This window comes from Hirsutella rhossiliensis, assembly GCF_020360975.1.
Source record: "Hirsutella rhossiliensis strain HR02 chromosome Unknown scaffold00013, whole genome shotgun sequence".
Taxonomy (NCBI): domain Eukaryota; kingdom Fungi; phylum Ascomycota; class Sordariomycetes; order Hypocreales; family Ophiocordycipitaceae; genus Hirsutella; species Hirsutella rhossiliensis.
The window spans coordinates 1,858,450-1,877,705 of record NW_025408679.1 but is presented as its reverse complement, the minus strand read 5'-3'; the positions used below and the strand labels follow the sequence as shown (position 1 = coordinate 1,877,705).

Here is a 19,256-nt window from a genome sequence, read left to right as displayed (position 1 = left end):
CTTCGTACCGTAGATTTAGTGGGTTATAGTATGCGTTCCCTTAACCGCGCCTTTAATTAAGCGCCACGCAGCCAATTAACAGTCTTTGTGTGGGAATGGTACTCATCCTTTGTATGCATCCGTCTCTGATCACATGATCGGCACATGACCCTTATGGTCGGTCACGTGTACGGCTGAGGACAGCGTGCCCCCTTTTCTCCACGCTGGCCTCGCCTCCCTAGATAGAGAATCAATCCTCATAGCATAACACGACACACCGGTATACCCTGTTTGTTACGTGCACGAGACCTACCAACACTGATCAGTGATTGACTTGGTCAATCACAGAACAGCAAGGAAGAAGAGACAGATCGTAGCCCTCGAAGGTGCATTGGACCCGTGTCTTCAGTGACGCCGCATCCATACACTCAGAGAGAGCTATCTGTGCTAAGAACAAGGATATCTCCTCCTGCCTGACTTGCGGAGAGACCCTTTCAAGCTATTAATCGGCTGCCTGACACCGATTGATAGTGCGACCACATCGCCTAGCGACTTCTATTATCGGCTGCAAGGCATCGATCAATAGTTGTTACTAGTATCCGACTCCTAACGACTTCCTATTATCGGCTGCAAGGCATCGATCAATAGGTGTTATTAGGACCCGACAAAGACGTATTTCGACAGCCAGATACGACTCCATCGTCTCATTCACTTGATCAACGATGACCCCGACCGACCGAGCTACGACTCCGAACGAGAGCGCCCAGCTCGAACAATTGAGCGAACGGATGCAGGGACTAGCTATTCAGACATCCGTATACGATAAAGTTGATGTTACCCTTTGGGGGCAAGACATCAAACCTGACGAGGAAGATGAGATCGCAGTTACGACGTACGCCGCTAGGTTCATGTCCAATGCCCAATTCGAACGCCTAGAAGGAGACAACATCCTTGACCACTTCCAACAACACTTCGAAGGCTGGAACCAAGACACATGGAACCGGGTACATATGGACTACAAGAGAGCCCTCAGATTACTTCTAAGGAGACGTGGCATCTATACAGGACGGGAAAATGGCCCTTTTGCACCCCAGTTCATCATGTTGCAAACTGTGGAGGACCGACCTGCATGGCCAGAACGAGAGTACATGGAGACCGATTTCGACATTGGGACAACCGCTCATAAGTTACGAGCAGCAGGATCAAAGGCTCTAACTTCTCCCCGAGAACCCCAGTCGCCATCGGTAGCAACATCTCGTTACGATCTTAACAAACAACCCCCCATTAAGACCTTAACGAAGCCACCTGCCCAGAAGCCCACCGCTGAGGCACTACCGACAACATCACCTCCTACGACTTCCGCGCTGACCACCCAAGATGCACCTAACCTAACCTCTCTTACAGCCCATCCGACAACCCACCGCTTCAAGCACCCCGAACTCGTCCAATCCGCCCACAACCCCCCACCCGACCCTCCATCCGAGCCTATGCACCCTGAAGCATATACAAAACTTCCCCCGGATGATACCCCGAATGCCCCTGTTGATGCAGATACCCAATATATGTTCATGAAGTGTCACGGCGAGCGAAAGGAGACTGCAGACAAAGCTAGCAAGATACTCTGTAACGAAAGAATACTAAGATGAAGAGGAAAGAAAACCACATAACTCCTAACGCCGTGACCTCCTCATATCCTCCCTGTCGCTTCGGACCTGGATGACGGGGCTGCCCGTACCTACCGTCGGAGCTGCCCGTGCCCGTGCCCGCCCGCGGGTTCCGTAGTAGTCCCCAGGTGTGTCACGGTAACCCAGGGGTCCCAGGTAGGGCCCTGACACTACCCCCTCCTTCCGGAGAGCTCGCCCCGAGCTCTGACCAATGCCGTAATGCCAATACCCAGAGACATACCTACTTCGTTACCCGCCGTCGCCTCATTTTTGTGTTGTCTTGCCGTTGAGTCGGGAGGTCGTCATCTGGTGTATCTAGGGCGATTTGGTCCGTCGCCGCTGCTTGGATCCATGCAGCTAAGCGGCCCGGAGGGCCAGGCTTATCGGGGTGGGCGTTGTGGAAGTGTTGTAGGCTAGCGGAGCGTTTTTGAAGTTACTCGCTAGATACCAATCTGGGTCCGGGTCCCAACCCTTCCAACTAACCTGGTATTGCAGCTTTCCCCAGGCAATCCTGGATGCAAGGACTTGGTCGATCTCCCACTCGGATTCCCCCTGTATGACTACCGGCGGGGGCGGTTCGTAGGTCTGTCCTGGTACCGGATCCGAGGGCGCTTTAAGTAGTCGGCTAGCGTTAATAACCCGGTGCATTTTCATCGTTGGTGGTAGGTCCAATTCGAAAGCGTTTGGCCCCTTAGCCGATAAGACCCGAAACGGGCCTAGGTAGGGTTGATCCAAGCCGTCACTCGGGCGTCCCGTTGACCAGTGTCCCTTTTTCAGGTATACCAGGTCGCCTACCTCCCAGTCGACCTCCCTACGGCGTTTATCCGCCTGCCGCTTGTATTCCGCCTGCTTGGTGAGTAGGGTTTCTCGCCCACCGGACCCCTCGGCGGCCCGGGAGGCGAACTGCTGCGCCGCTGTTCGCCCTAGCTGCTCTCTGGGGGGGGCCGTCGCTGTGGGTGGCGCCACGGACCAGTCGAACGACATCCGGGGTAAGTATCCCATCTCAAGCTCCGCAGGTGCTAGACCGATGCTCTCGTGTGGGTGGGTTGAGTGTGCGAAATCCAAGCAGGGGAGCATTTCGGACCAGTTATCCTGGTAGTAGTCTAGATAGGGACGGAGCTTTGTCTGTAGGAACTGGTTTATTATCTCGGTCTGACCGTCCGTCTGAGGATGTTCGGCCGTAGATAGCTTCATCTTCGTCAGTGTTGCTAATAATATAAACAATACGTATATTGGCAATATGGACCCCTCGCAATATTATTGTATTGTCAAGAGGTGCGTATTGTATTGCGCAATATGGCATTGGTCCATATTGTATTGTATTGCCAGTGACCCAATATATTGCCAGTAAAACAATATATCCCGTATATCCCACGTGACCCTCATTATTCAACCGTCGTTGCTGAAATATCGTCACCCTGAAAATCCTGTATCCCAAACCATGACTTCAAGCACTCCAATGCCTGAATTACATCACTCCCAAGTCGATTTCGACGGTCTGTGATGGTTATTTTTGCCCCAGAGAAGAGTCTTTCGGGCTCAGCAGACATTGCGGAATTGACAGTATATCCACCGCCATTTTGCTCTGGTATGGGTAGTTCTTTTGCTGTGTTTCCTCCAGCCACCATGCGAGGCGCTTGTGAACCCATAAACCCGTTCAGACTTACAACATCGCTCGTACTCGTCTGTGATAAGTGCTGGTTGTAGGTGCTTGTTTCTCCAATTCAAGAACTCGTTCGTGGTCGTCAACGGAACCTCAGATAGAGAAGGCGGCTCCACAGGTTTATAATCATCCCACAGTGTCTCCATCAGCTTCTTTGACGAGTCAGCCCACTCCTTCTTCCAGTTTTCGTGTATGTAGTGCCATTTATGCGAAGGTGAAGCACAATCGCAGCGACGTAGGCAGGCGATTCGTCAGTAAGACAATAGTACTTATCCATCTTCGCCCAGCCCGAGTTATACATTGGTGCCATAATCGGATCGTCGATATGTGCCTCTTTTCCTGCTTCGAATTGCGCCAATACGAAGTCCATAGCCAAGAGAACATTGTCAAGAGTTGCAAACGATGACTCAAGGGCCTTTGTCGTCATTTAGAACTTTTGGCGACGCTGAACACTACTTTGGACGAAAACCACGAAGTTGTGGAGCTTGCCAAGGGGACCCTTTTCCGCCACGCCTCGATCTCTTTTAGTGTCACATTATGCCCATCACGTTCGTCGTCTTTGAGCTTCTCATTATCGGTAACGAAGAGGAAAGCTTTGGCGGCAAGGTTGATAATGTGACCTTGGCAGCGGAGTCGGTGAGATTTGGGATCGTATCGAATGTCATATCGACGTAGAAGGCCTGTAAATGTTAGGGCCAGTCAGAAAAACAGTGCGCCGTACTTACCAAGGAAAGAGATCTCATCATTGTATCGTTATTGCCTGCATTGTCCATCACAAAATATCCAAGGTTGGAAGCAAACCCCAGTCATCAACCACTTCCAAAATTGCCCTTGCCAGGTGATATCCGTCGTGCTCACTGTCGATGTCTTTCAAAGCCAAGACATGGTGTTCCAACTGACTGTCTTCTGCAACGTAATGAGCAACTACGCCTAAGATGGCCAAAGAGTTGGGGGAAGTCCATAGGTCGCAGCTGATATGAATTTTTGACTTTGCTGACTGGATGCGCTGCTTGACCTTCTCCTTCTGACCTTCGTACTGCCGCATAATCCATTTCTTGATGGTCTCGTGTGTATCTGGAAGCCAAGTATCGATATCGGCGTTGAGGTAGGCTAAGAATGCTCGGAATTCTGGGCATTCCACAAGCCTAAATGGGAGAGAACAGGACGTAATAAACCTTACGTATAAAGCTTCGAGCTGGTCTGGGTCGATCGAGTCTCCGGATTGATCGTTGAGCCGACGGCGTTTTCGGGGATGTTCTTTGGCCGTAACACGAGCTATCTCGAGAATAGTTCGTATATTCGTGACTTTGGCTGTTCGTGGCGCGCCTTTTGGGAGGCCTGTGACGGTACAAGTGCACGAACAAGGTCGAGTGCGACTTGGATGAAGTGATTGTTGACAAAGAGAGAAAGAGGTTCCTAAGGAAGACTCTGACCCAAGCTATTTATATGAATAAAGTGGGGCCATTCACAAAGTATGAAAGTCACATGATCGTTCCCTCACATATGGGCCTCCCTTACTCCATCGCTTCTGGATTCTTCCACGTCTTGCTGAGTTTGGAGGCGAGCACTTTACACTTGTTGCGTCGTACGTCTGGGCTTGTTCTGGCAACGCCTCTCGAACTTTTTGATGGCTATGTGAGCGTTGACGACGTTGTGTAGCGGTTCCCATGTTGCAAAAGGAATGAGTTGGCACTTTCGGTTTGACTGTTAGATACTGAATGGTAGGCTGTAGAAAGGCTAATATTGGTTGGTGATGGTGAAATGGTCGATCGTCCGGGTTGGTGCAGAAGGCTGGTCGATCGATTGCTGTTGAGATTAATAGTCACGTCTGGGACAGTGATCCATCAAGAAAGGGTAACCACCCGGGTTGAAGTCGGACGACTGGTTGGCGGATTGAACGAATCGTCACTCTTCAGGGTTGGTGCAGAGGATCAATTGAATGACTCCACGAGTACTGAGATCAATAGTCACGTCGGGGACAGTGATCTATCGAAGAGAGATAACCAACCGCCCGGGTTGATGCCAGACGGCGGGATGATTGATTGGTATTGAGATTAATAGATCACGTCGGCAGTGATCCATCAAAAAAGGGGTAACCGCCCGGGTTGAAGCCGGACGACTGGTTGGTTGATTGGTATAGAGATCAATGGTCACGTTGACAGTGATCCATCAAAAGGAGTAACCGCCCGGGTTGATGCCGGACGGCTGGTCGCTGGATGGTTGATTGGCATTGAGATCAATGGTCACGTCGACAGTGATCGATCAAGAGAAATCGCCGAGGTTGGTGTTGGAAGGCTGGTCGGTTAATTGAGCGAATCGTCCGAGTTCCGGGTTGGTGCAGAGGATCAATTGAATGACTCCACGAGTACTGAGATCAATAGTCACGTCGAGGACAGTGATCTATCGAAGAGAGATAACCAACAGCCCGGGTTGATGCCGGACGGTTGGGTGGTTGGTTGGCATTGAGATCAATGGTCACGTCGACAGTGATCCATCAAAAGGTGGTAACCGCCCGGGTTGAAGCCGGACAGCTGGATGTTTGATTGGTATTGAGATTAATAGATCACGTCGGCAGTGATCCATCAAAAAGGGGTAACCGCTCGGCCGGGTTGGAGCCGGTCGACTGGTTCGTTGATTGGTATTGGGATTAATAGATCACGTCGGCAGTGATCCATCAAAAAGGGGTAACCGCCCGGCCGGGTTGGAGCCGGTCGACTGGTTCGTTGATTGGTATTGAGATTAATAGATCACGTCGGCAGTGATCCATCAAAACGGGGTAACCGCTCGGCCGGGTTGGAGCCGGTCGACTGGTTCGTTGATTGGTATTGGGATTAATAGATCACGTCGGCAGTGATCCATCGGGTAACCGCCCGGCCGGGTTGGAGCCGGTCGACTGGTTCGTTGATTGGTATTGAGATTAATAGATCACGTCGGCAGTGATCCATCAAAACGGGGTAACCGCTCGGCCGGGTTGATGCCGGACGGTTGGGTGGTTGATTGGCATTGAGATCAATGGTCACGTCGGCAGTGATCCATCAAAAAGGTGGCAACCGCCCGGATTGATGCCGGACAGCTGGGTGGTTGACTGGTGTCGAAATCAATGGTCATGTCGACAGTGATCGATCAAAATTAATCGCCGAGGTTGGTGTCGGAAGGCTGGTCCGTTAATTGAGCGAATCGTCCGAGTTCCGGGTCGGTGCAGAGGATCAATTGAATGACTCCGCGGGTGCTGAGATCAATAGTCACGTCGCGGACGGTGATCTATCGAAGAGGGTAATTGGTCAACAATATGTGACGGTACAAGTGCACGAACAAGGTCGAGTGCGACTTGGATGAAGTGATTGTTGACAAAGAGAGCAAGAGGTTCCTAAGGAAGACTCTGACCCAAGCTATTTATATGAATAAAGTGGGGCCATTCACAAAGTATGAAAGTCACATGATCGTTCCCTCACAAGGCCGTGACCGTCAGGAGGAGGATCCGTAAGGTGCTTGGCTGGGGCCGCAGTTCCACCGGAACAGCAATACGTTTTGTCACAGTGTTTGCAACGCCATTCTTCTTTTCCGGTCCGCTGATTGTAGTATTTCGTCTCTATGTCCTCGTCTGGCATATGAGAAAAGACCCATGATGTTCTTGGCTTGGCCGAAGGGTTTATGGAGGCCGTGCGAGGTTGCGACGATTGGCATTCAGTGGTTTGGGTCTCATCTGGATCATGCAACCGTGGGCTGGAAATCTCCGAGTATTCGTCTGATATTGACGAATCCCGTCGCGGCGATGTTTGAACAAAAGGCAGGCATTGTTGAGGCATCGAGATTGCTTGTAAGTCCTGGGGTGGGAAAGCGGGGTTGATGAGGAAAACAGTGTTTGGACGGCGAGCCGCTACCCTGTAGGTCTGGATTTATACATACATTTACGCGTTTCCGTGCGCCAATAGGAAACTTTTACGTCCTGGAGGTCCGCCAGACGAAAAACAATACATAGAACATGCTTATATTTACGCGTGTTTCTTGACGCGTCATCATATTGGCGCGAATTGGGGAACGGAAAGGCGAATGACCACCAACCAATACAAACAATACAAGCCATATATTGCCAGTATGGAAGGCGCTATATTGTATCGTCACAATATGACGGCGAGCATATTGTATTGGTACAATATGAGAAATCGCGTATTGTATTGTATATACTGCAGTATACTACTTTATTGTCATATTATTAGCAACACTGCGTAGATCTTGCCACTGATTTCATCTTCTTGCTATACGTCATGACGGCGCCTCCGTAGACCATAAAGACGAACCCCAGGATACTCTTCCGGTCCCTTGGATCAGTAGCGTAGTCGGTGTCAGAGAACGCTTCCCCATCTTGTAGGCCTGCAGAGCCGACGTGCCCTTCGATGTTGTGGTCAATGGAATAATAGTCGATATCGCTGCCTTCGACTCCTTGTGCGTGCTCATTATTTCCGCCATATGTGATACCGTGGTGAATAGTCCTGCTGACATAACCCAATATTCGTAGCAAAGCCTTCCAGTGGTTCCAGCATGCCTCTACCGTGAAAGATGCCATTCTGTTAACTGCGAATATAATGTCGAACCTCGTATTGCATAGCCAAATCAGCTTTCGAGCAATTCCACGTATTTCAACCATTCGTCATGGTTCAGAGGTCGTCCCGGTTCCTCAACGAGCTTCCGTATAGCTCCAGGTTCCATGGGGTTGCGTGCTTCATTGAGTCGTCGTAGAAATTCTGCCACGGTTTCCTTCGCAAATTGTGATTGATCAATCATCAGCTTTCCATTGTGCCTTTGAATCCGAATTCCGAGAATGTTCTCTGCTTCTCCGAGGTCTTTCATCTCAAATCTTCCTTCAGCTTTTCCTTGACCCGTTCAATGGCAACCTCGTCCCCTGTAATCATAAAGTCATCCACGTGCACGCCGATGATTACCCCCGACTCTGTATGTCTGAATATTGTCGGATCCACTGTCATCGGTGAGAAACCAATCTCCTTGAGATATTCTGATATTAGCAAATACCACATCCTTGCTGCTTGCTTCAATCCGTACAAACTCTTCAGGATCTGAACGTATTTCCCGAAATATTGCTGGAGCTCAGTTGGCACTTTCATGAAGATCCTTTCCTTTAGGTCTGCTGCAAGGAACGCAGCCACAGCATCCATCTGGTATACCTTCCAGCCTTTCTTCGCCGCTAAAGCTAGAATGATCCTCATCGCATCGAGCCGGATCGTGGGTGCGAAGGTTTCCTCGTAATTGATCCCGTGTTTCTGTGTGAACCTCTCGCGACTAGACGTGCTTTATACCGTAGTATCTTCCTTCTTTGTCTTTCTTGTGATCAAACACAAGCTTGGCATCAACTACTTCTTCTCCGTGCACGTCAACTTCGTTGATTTCCTCCGAGAATGTCTGTCGTCGAATGAGATTCTGAACTTCCTCATCTATAGCTCCTACCCATTGATCCTTCTCACTGCCTTTCATCGCCTGTCGGAAGGTAAGCTTTTTCGGGTCGAAGTCGTACAGGTCTGTATTAGGCTGGAGAAGCGTCCTTGCTACCATGGCTCTTTCCTTCCTGCCACTCTCCCCTCGCTTCTTCAGACGTTCTGCCATGCGCTGTTCTTCTCTTTGCCGCCATTCCAGCTCTGCTCGCTGCTTCTCTGCTCTTTTGAGTGCCACGGCCTCTCGTCGAATCTGGGATCTTGTTTTCGGCAGACTCCTTTCAGGAGAGGTTATATCCGCCTCCCCTGTATTGACAATGATTGTGTCTCCTTGGAGCTCTTCCTCCGAATCTGCAGTGTCTTGGTCGGTCGGGTTCCCATCCGCTGCTTCTCCGGCATCCTCCCCAGCTTCTGTAGCTTCCTGGTCCGTAGTCCTATCCCCGACCGAATCTTCGGCATCAGAGTCATCATCAGTGAGCTCCCCTTGCTCCTTTTTCTCTTCCTTCTCATCGTCATACTGCGATTGTGATTCTTGGCTGATTTCATTGTCCATATACTTGCTCTCATCGAATTCCACGAATCGAACCTCGTGGACCTTCTTATCAGCTGGGTTCCAGACTAGATAGATTTTATCTGTCTCCTCTTTGTATCCAACAAAAACTCCTTGCCATGCTCTTTTCAGAAGCTTTGTTCTCTTTCTTTGGGAATAAATACCCAGGCAGGACATCCGAACACTCTCAAGTGCCCTGATCTTGGCTCTCCACGCCATAACTCCCATGGGCTTTAGCCATTCCCTTGACAACTCCCTATTTCTCAGATAGGCCGCTGTTGCATTCGAAAACTCCCAGTATGCTGCCGGGAGGTCCATTTCGTGACGCATAGCAGACCCCTCTCTGATATGGTTCTCATGCTCCTCTCAGAGATACTATTCTCCGGGTGGTAGCCCACTGTTGGTTCGATCCGAATAGTTCTTCCGTGCAAAATACCTTCATTGCCTCGTTTAGAAATTCCTTTCCGCGATCAAAGCGCATCGCCTTGACCTTTTCGCCTTTTCCGTACTCGCGACACTCTGCCTCTGCAACAACTACCCAGGCTTTGATCTTGTCGGTAATTCTCGTTTTGTCTCTAGAGAAATAAACCCAAACTCGCCCGGTAGCCTGATCGGTGATTGTCAGCATGTACTTCATTCCTTGAAGTGATAGCTCAACTGGCCCCCAAAGATCTATATGGACTCTCTCTAGCTTTTCTGTCACCGCAGACATTGGCTCCCTTGAGACCTTTCTTGTCATTTTGGCCTCGGTGCAGCTTGAGCAGAATGACGGGCAGAATGAGCTGTCTCCGAGATCATCCATTATGGCGTTCAGTTTGCCCTCCATATGCTTTCCAGGGTGTCCCAGCCTAGCATGTAGTAGTCTTTCAGGCATCTTCAGGATTGACTTCAGCGCTACCCCGTTATCGCCATCCTTTTCTTGGATTGTATGGGCTCGGTGCCCTCTTGTCTGGCTCAAGCGCCACACCTTTTATGTCTGTGGCCAAACAGCACCTCCTCCTGATTTCTTGTCACCGTGACTGTCTTCCCGGAGAGTCCACGACAATACATGCTCCCCTGTCTTCCAGTTCACCGACTGATAGCAGGCTGCTCGTCGCCTCCGCGATGTAGTGCACCCCACGTACTATTGTCGACCTTGCTCTTCCTTTCTGTGAGACGTAAAGATCCTCACATCTCCTTTCCCTCTTGAACGAACCTCGGAGCCGTCTGCAATCTCAACACTTGTCTTTGTAGGGACAACTTTGAGATAAATTGGTCTTCCCTTGGGGTGATATGGACGGAAGCACAGCTGTCGAGATACCATTGTGGAGGGCTGTTACTTTTGTGTTCGGAAGCAAGTAGGTAGATCTCTCAGATTCACTACCACTGTCTTCAAGGATCCTGACCGCGTTTGCCTTTTCTTTGCTATCCATGGCCTCTCGCCTTCGCTTTTTCAGAGGCTAGCCAGGTCTTCCTGCTTTGTTCGATATCGCGTATCGCTTAACGAGGACTGATAAATTGCTCGTGGATCGGTGAGATGGTTGACTGAGTTCTTGTGGATCTGGTCAATACTCTGTCGTATTTTCATTCTCGCAAGAGAGACATTTTTAATGTCCGCAGCATTCTCTCCTGGCATTGATAAATCTGACGATTCCGCTGTTGCCATACCGGTGACGCAGCTCATAAGATCGTCACTCAACAAGTTATCTTCAAGATCCATCTTCCAGCTGTCAAAGGAGTCTCTTCCATCAAGGATGGTTCCTTTGTAGTCTTTCTTGCCCATAGTGCCGGGTCTTTGCTGTCAACCGTCGATTCTTGACGAAAAAGTGTTCTCATATGCCGAGTTCAATCGTGCAGTGGAAGCAAAATAAAAGCAACCGGTGCATAACCTGTTGCGATTGAACTTGCTTCTATTCAATTCTGTCTGACAGCTCTCAACATATATATACATAGTGGCACGTCCGTGCCACTATCCAGTGACTCACCACTTGTAAGTGCTGCCTAAACATGTCTTGGTCCATGTCTCATACCAAGTCAACAGCCTGAGCTCCTCAAGTGTCTTCTCAACTATCTCAGCTAGTTGTTTGCCAGTGTGCGATCCTTTGAGCTCGATAAACTCAATAACCTCTTCTCCCTCCTCAAACTCCGGCGTAATCCAGTGCGCAATAATGGCGAAAATAGGCACCCGATTCGGTGCTGTCCAGATATCAAGGGTGAGCGAGATGGTAGCACAATTGTACTCAAGCTCAATCTTCAGCTTCTCTCTGCGTTCGACAAAGTCTGTGTAGATATGATTGCGTAAAGTTATACGACTCCTGTACACACAGGTTGTATTGTGAGCCAAGAACATCTCTTGGAAAGCAGGGGTCTCAACAACGGAGAAGGGTTGTCGGTGTTTTACAAACCACTGGCGGATAGACTCCTTTGCCGTGAGCCTTGCTCTTTGCCGGGGTCGACCGCTCCATGCATCTGCCTCTGTATACCGGTAATCTCCTCCGCCAATGGCGCGGCCGTATCCATTGATTCGAGCGTGGTGAGACTCCTTCGTAATATTGTGGGATTTTAAATGGTCTCCCATGCCAGAGGTAACCCCTCGGCGGTTCGATTCAAGGACCTGGAATATCTTCCGAAGAGTAGAAGGATTTTGAAGGCACTCTATACAAGTCCACCGGAACTCTTGGAATATCTTCGGTCCATCCTTGTACTCCGAGTAAAAGCTTCTGTCAATGGCTTCCCTCTGCATGTACCAATAAACGTGGCTGTTCTTGTCTCTCTTCTTGCGAACATGCTTCTGTTTGTTGTCGGCCCACTTCTTGATAAGTCCGGCTTTCTCTGCGAGCGTCATATGACTACCGGTACTGTCAATGGCGGCTCTGGTGTATCCGCGTCGGGCATGTCATCATCTGACTCACAGTCAGGATGGCCCGGGGGGGCGCAGACAATTGTATCTTCGCCAGTCGGAAGAGGGGACGAAGGAGCCGGAGTTGTGCTAGGGTCAGAGCGCGCGCGCGCGAGATTCTGAGGGTTGATTTGAGGACGTTCGATGCGGGCATAGTTCTGCGTTGGCAATTTACGCCGGGTCCTAGGAGCAAAGAAACTTGCTGCGGCAGATGTTTTCGATTCAGCAAGGGCCATACTATGTATCATGTTAAAATACTACGTCACGCCTTGCAGTTTAGAGCGGTTGTGCAAGGCGTACAATCAGCCGAAGGCTGCGAGTCCGCGGGCTAACGGGCCAAGCAGTCAATCACCGAGCAGTCAAATTATCTACAATCATGCAATAATTACATTATCTACGCCCACGGATAATTTTGGCAATATTTCTCCAATGCGAGTTGCATAACCTGGAGTTACGCTGGCCCGTGGTATGTCTTGTAGGGGTTCCGAGTAAGAACCTGTCGTCTGCGGATCTGCTGATCCCTCATCTTCATTTTGATGCCCTCGGGCGGAGATGCATAAGTCAGGTGATTGCGGTCAAACGGCGCATCCAGCATCAGACCCTGCAGCGTCTTCACGCGTGAGACGGCCACGTAGCTTAAACCAGTCTGGAAGTCTCGGCAGGACAGATCTGTAACGACCATGTCCTCGGTGATGCTTTGTGACTTGTGCACGGTAATTGCGTAGCATACGATCAGAGGAAACTGGGTGCGAGTGCAGAGAGTGGCTCCGATGAGGAAGTCCCTCTCCACTGGGAGAATCGGCACAATCTTCCTGCCATCAGGGGTGGTCAGGAATACCGGTCCGCTGTATTTGTCAAACTCCATCATGATAACGCAGGGAGGGTCTTGGATGGGGTCGACCCCAGGTGCCCAGCCGATATCGTAAACTGTGCCACGAGCGCCGTTGCAGAGGCCAACTGGCTGCCAAAGGTTGGACGTCAGCATCAGACGGGAGCCAATGCATATGGGGATCTGCTTCGCAAGGTTGCCCGCCTTGTTATCAGGCGCTGCCGCGGCGCCAGGGCCTACGTTTTTGGCCATTACCTGGATGACAGGCCGGCCGAGGCGGTCGAGGTGGTAGTGGTTGAACTCGTTGACCCTGTCTTTCGTAGCGTACACCCGTAAGGCGTTGTCGAACTTGGCAACCTCCCGATCGTCTAGCTTCGCCTGTACACGACTGGAGAGGAGCTTCCAGGACTCCTGGATAGTTGGTGCAGTCGCAACCCCGAGGGCCGTGCGAAATGCCTCCTGGTCGTCACCACGCTGACGCTGGACAACATTTAAGAAGACCGTCTTGTCGAAGCGCCGATATGCGTTCCGGCCCTTGATCTCTACTCCTGCACTTCCTTGTCGTAATAAAGCGGCTTCTGCAGCACTGGGGGAAGTTGAAAGAAGTCGCCAACCAACAGGATATTCAGGCCGCCAAAGAATTCCTCATTCCGATTCGGGAACGCCTCGCGGAGACGGTCATCGATCCATGATAGTTGACGCAGTCCTAGCATGCTCTTCTCATCAATGATCAGGTACTTGACATCCTTCAGCTTCTTCTGGAGCTGAGCCTTGTCAATCGCTAACAGGGCTTGAAGTCTTTGTTGATTGGGAGATGCAACAGGGAGTGCAAGGTAGTGCCCGAAATCTGATTTCCGCAACGCCTGTGGAGCGGCACGCCAAACAGGCGTTCCCCCCGCCTGCGGCGGCTTGGAGGTGGGCGGAGTATGTTAATGAGGTATGACTTGCCGGTGCCGCCTCCGCCATCTACGTGGAGCAGCAGCTGGGAAGCGTGCTGGGTCAGAAAGTGGTCCATGACCGTGTCGTACACTAGACGCTGCTCCGGATTTAGGGAATCGCGAGCATCCAAGGGTTGATCATCCACCTCAAGGGACATGGGGTTCTCCGCTTTGCGCTGCTTCCAGTAGTCGCCGGTCAGAATGCCACTGTCGGTATACCGTCCAACGTGGGAGTCCAATCATAATTCACATCGAGGTCTCGGCGGCCGAGTATGTCGATGTCCTCTTCCCCCAGCGGATGATCCGGCAGCATGCGGGCGAGTTCATGCCAATCTTCTTCCACAACGGGATCCACATGCTCCTCCAGCTCAAACTGATCGTCCTCTGCCCTCAGTTCCTTTGCTCCTGGCTCTCCGTAATGGTCGTCCTCATGGGAATGGTGCTGCTGTCGGCAGTATTGGTACGCGGCCGCGAAAGATTCGAACCGCTGCCCGCCCACAGTGAGCAACTCCTCTGGGTAGCGATGCGGATGGACCATCATCAACTTGACACGGCAGAAGTCATGAAACTGGGGAGAAGCCTCCGGCCGGTACCGAGGAAGTAAGACAGGACCCTCTTCTTCGCGTTCGCACAGAGTATCCTCCACGTCTTGAGATTGTACGACTGAAGGTACTCAAGGTAGGTTACTCGTTCATGCTGACCATTTCTCTCCAGATATTTCTGGTAGCTGCCGACAGTCTCATTGACATCATCGTCGACGCGGTACGACCGCGCATGATGCTCAACGGGCGGCAGTCGACGTACACCACCATCCGCGTACCTTCCTGCAGAGGATGTTGAGCAGCAGGTGGGAAATCTCTTGCGCCGAGTAATCCTCTCGGCAATCAGCTTATTCATAAGGCGAGAGGAGAAGGAGAGCAGGGGCTGAAGGTGCGCTGTGTGTGGCAACACCTGGTCGGCCAGCTTGCAGTATGGCTCGGTCTTCTTCTCAGATTTGCTGCAGTACTTCGCAGCGTACGTAATAACCGCCTGTAAGCTGGTGCAAGGAGATATGTCGATATTGGCCAGCCAGCCTAGGACAATAGCAGGATTGAAATGGTTCATGAGGCTGTCGTTCCGGGCCGCCTCGAAGACGAAGTACGACCTTCCTTCCTTCCTCATAACTGCGGCCAGCTCCCGCAAGGCGCGAGGGAAGTCAAAGCGGCACTCCCTCTCTGGATTGGCCGCATTTGCAGCCTCGATATCTGCAGCAGCCGCCTCCATGTCCCTCGCTAGATCGCCCGTTCGCTTTCTGACGCGCAAGCAGTACGTGGTATTGCATTTGTGACGCTGGCAGCGGTTGACAATTTGCGAGAGCCGCAAGAACGTCATCTCCGTGCCCAGCGGATCCGCGCTCAGGGGATTACCCTCACCTTGAGGCACAGTCCTACTCGGCTCGGGGTTGATAGCGGTGATGTGAAATCCCCACGTGCGTGCGAATACCTCGAGCGGCTTCGTCCTCCATGTCGGTCCCGGGGCAATCCTCCATCCAGTACAGGCCATGGTTGTGCGGGCTACCACGGCCCTGCCATTCATACCGATCCCAGTAATCCGTGACGTTGAACTTCTTCCTTAACACGATATCCCGAAAGAAGCAGTATCGGCGGTAGAAGTGAAAGCTGCAATGTGAGGGTTCTGCCGCAATAACTGGCGGGATAGAGCCATCCTCTCCGACTCGGATGCGGCCAGCCATTCTTCATATCGGGGCATGTGTTGGTAGAGACTCCGCCAGTGCAGATCTGCCGGGCTAAATGTGATGAATGCACCAGGACAGCCAAGGTTATAGGCATAAGCCTCCAGGTCCTGCCTCTTTTTGTTCCAGAAGGGGCGTGTACCGCGAATAGACACTGCGTGTCTTGTGATCGAGTTGATCAGCGCCTGCGCCTCGGGGTCTTCGCTGTGCTGGAGCGCCTGAACAAGCCGCTCTCTTGTGAGCGCTTCATGAGTGCCATCGTGCTGCTTCACAAAGAACTTGGACCGTGTACGTGCCTGTGACCGCATTAGAGTGTTGAATGCGACGAAGCGGAAGGTCGGGTGGCGGGCAAAACGCCCGTCATGCCAACGCATCGCGTGCTCAATGTAATCCTTGTAATCAATGGAGCGTAATCGAGGCTCAACAAAGTCAGCTCTACCGTCAGGAAAGAGGCAGGGAAAGGCCAAGGAGAGAAGGGCATGAGAGCGATTGAACTCGTTTATTGGCGTGTGCCGTATATTCGGGAGCTGCAACTCGTGTTGCGGCCGAGCCTGGACGTTCGTGGGAAGCTCTGCATCAGCTTCTGATTCTCTAGTGAGAATAGCCCGCGGAGCATCGAGCTCCGTGTCCTGGCCAAAAGGTCCGGCACCGCAGCTTCGTCCTCTAGGTCAGGCTCTGCCTCGTGATCTTCCTCGGGTCCAACATCGGCAGCCTCCACCTGACTTTGGGGTATTGCATCCAGGATATTGCCATTCTCAGGCAGTTGGCTCAGCCGCTCTTCGTCGATAACGATGCATCGATAGCCAGGATGATGGCGCCGCAGGTAGTTGAGCCATATCACAACCGCCTGGCGGCGCACGGAACTGGCGGGTGAATTGCCGGCTAAGATTGGCGTAGGACGACGTATTGGCAGGCCGTAATAATACAGTGTTCAACTCCTGCGGCAACAGCGGGAGCTAGTTGTACACTAAGCCAACCTCGCGGAGGAAGTGAACGACGTGCCCCCGATATTTGTACTGCTGCCCTCGCACAAGCATAATGTTGACGTGGGCGTGAACGCGAGCAATCAACGACTCTTCGGTAGGCGTAACCTCGGGCAACCGGGCCGACACAGGGCCAAAGTCGAGCTGATTATCCGCAGAGAAGAAATGCGGCTCGCGGGGGCCGCGTTTCGCATCCTTTCGATAGCAACGCGCACAAATGCCGTCAGTATCGATATTCATCTGAAACCAACTCTCTTGGCATCGACTGCAAAACTGCATTTGGTCATTGTCCAGCTTTGTCCAGAACTCGCGGAGGGTGGTCTTGTCACGGTCAGTCAAGGCGCAAGCGTCGAGGTCGCCATTCCACGCCGGATCTTGTGCGTGAAATACCGCCGACTGTTCAGGTGGAATCATTACCGGGCTCCGAACACGTCGTGGCGGCCTCAACGGTCAAGTTTGCCTTCGAGATTGTCTCGGCCGCCCTCCTGTACCTGGGGCAGGACCACGGCCGCCACGCCTTGGCTGTGCCGAAGGCTGCCGCATGCGATGGCGAAGAGGGCTTCCATCCACGTAATCATCATCGCTGTCCTCGTCTTCGTCCCCTAGATCGGAATCGGGCTCCACCTCTAATTGTTTGAGGTACCGGCGAGGTCGAGCGGGTGAAAGCAGCAAGTTGAAGTAGGCCTCAGCGTCAATATCGGACTCAGAGAACTGGCCGCTGTCATGTCCTTCCCTCCTTACCTCATCCCCATCTGGAAGCCCAATCAGCTGCGGTCGATCTTGACTCGCATCTACGTTCCGTGGTTAGCGCAAACAAACTACTGCGAGCACAGCGCAAGGATATCTTCTCCAGGAACCTCCGAACCTTTAAAGACGCCGAGTTGGGATATTGTGGGAGTCGGTGACACAATCTCCCCTGCACGACGCCGTGAACGGTGGTCGCGCTGGATAGCGGCCTGCTTGGCCCTCGCCCCAGTCTTGGAGGCATCATCTTGTGAGTGCTTCCCACCTTTGTGGAACCTAGACGCTAGGTAAGAGTAATCTTTGTCGGCTATGCTGATGCTTCGTACAGTAAACGGACTAGAATCTGAGGCGATCGGATGGGTCGTTGGCTGTACGGTGGGGGAGGGAGCAAGAGTCCGGAAGAGCCGCGAGCTCTGTTGGGTTGGTGGAATTGGCGTCCCAAGCACTACCTGGGGCTGGCTCTTTGGCTCTCCGAATAACCTCCTAGTTGTATGAAGTTGCCATAGCTTCTCTGGCGATGTGGGCCGGGTTCCGGATCTCTCGTTGCAAGGCGATAGACCAGCATTCCCTTCAGTTCTCTTCAGAGCAGGTCTCTCGGCTAAGGAAGGACGGGCGGCGAGATTTCTCAACGTCAGGGTCGCGCCTCTGGATCTGGAGTTCTTCATTTAGTTAGCGTTGAATGGCCTTACGGAGTGAGGAAGACGGAGCTGACATGAGAATTGCACTGACTACGACAGGCGAGGCAGTTCTTGATCTTCCAAACAGACTTCCGTTTGCTGACGAAGTCACCCGCCGGTTTCTCCTCGCCACAGCGGGCACAGACAATGGAAATCGAGTCCATCTTGAAGCCCTTGAGGGAGTAGACTTAGGACTCAGTACTTCGCGAACCACGCATCAAGACGCGTTGCTTCAACGAAGTTTCCACGTCAAGGCGACGCGCAAGTAAACAAACCAGGGTTGCTACGGGCCACAGACACCTAGTCCCACCTTTTTGCAGCCGTTATCCAATTGTTGCACGTTTTGCGGCCGTCCATACAAAATTCGGGCCAATCAGAACTCGGGAAACTTATTGACCCCTGTCTGCACCAAACCCTCATTACGAGAGGAAGGCTCGCCAGCCGCGGCTCGCGCAAAGAAGCCTTTCGGAACGAAATTTGGCGACAAGAGAACCGGAGAAGAGTTGGCTACAGAAGAGAGAGAGAGAGTTGGCGACAGTAGATAGGAGACAGGAAGAAGAGTGAGGTCGAGATACGAGACACGGCGAGAGACGTAGAGCATTATCGTGAGTGAAACCGAGACAGAGCGTCGGGGAGGCAGGCTAGGCCGCTGGAGGGAGATTTTGTTTAAAAGGCGCAAACTCAAAGGGCGTGGAGAGACGGCAGGGTTGAAGAGAGATGTGAGTGGGTAATGCATGTCTGGGCGAGTGGAAGGCTCGGAAAGTTTACATGTGCTACCGGTATAAGTCGTAGGTATAAACAGAATAAGGAGTATATTGGGAAGTTTTGACTTGATCGTCTTCATGAAAAGGAGAACAAGAAGAGAAGAGAATGTGCTATTCGAGCCTTTGGCAGTTGATTTTGAGGATGATGAGACATGTTGTCATGTTGTATTGTTTCGTTTGATGCTTTAAAGTTTAGAGAATATTCTTGGGCGGACGTCGGGCGCGCAGTGGTCGGGAAGATATCGACGCGGGAGGTCTGATAGAGCCAGAGGCGGATGTGTCTTGGTGATTGACCTGTTCGGTGTCCGTCTCTGACTCTGCGGGGTCTTCCGGGGACAGAAAGGAGGAGGTATCGGATTTGGGAGTCTTGACCTTCACAGTCGGTGATTATGGTGGAAGTTTCGGGAGAAA

At 51.9% G+C, this 19,256-nt stretch overlaps 3 protein-coding genes across 3 annotated transcripts; 1 reads left to right on the top strand and 2 right to left on the bottom strand.

The window, feature by feature from the left end:
* Positions 1–701: 701 nt before the first annotated feature.
* HRG_09749 (uncharacterized protein) lies at positions 702–1,625 on the top strand (the record flags this gene model as incomplete). The annotated part of the gene is made up of 1 exon (XM_044868220.1): positions 702–1,625. One exon carries the CDS (start codon positions 702–704, stop codon positions 1,623–1,625), a length of 924 nt encoding a protein of 307 aa, XP_044716801.1.
* A 757-nt stretch (positions 1,626–2,382) lies between these two features.
* On the bottom strand, positions 2,383–2,837 carry HRG_09748 (uncharacterized protein; the record flags this gene model as incomplete). Its single annotated transcript, XM_044868219.1, has 3 exons — positions 2,383–2,385; positions 2,439–2,577; positions 2,623–2,837. 3 exons carry the CDS (start codon positions 2,835–2,837, stop codon positions 2,383–2,385), a joined length of 357 nt encoding a protein of 118 aa, XP_044716800.1.
* A 9,792-nt stretch (positions 2,838–12,629) lies between these two features.
* Positions 12,630–15,106, bottom strand: HRG_09747 (ATP-dependent DNA helicase PIF1; the record flags this gene model as incomplete). Its single annotated transcript, XM_044868218.1, has 6 exons — positions 12,630–13,139; positions 13,212–13,385; positions 13,452–13,560; positions 13,626–13,788; positions 14,165–14,489; positions 14,558–15,106. 6 exons carry the CDS (start codon positions 15,104–15,106, stop codon positions 12,630–12,632), a joined length of 1,830 nt encoding a protein of 609 aa, XP_044716799.1.
* Between the last annotated feature and the right edge of the window lie 4,150 nt (positions 15,107–19,256).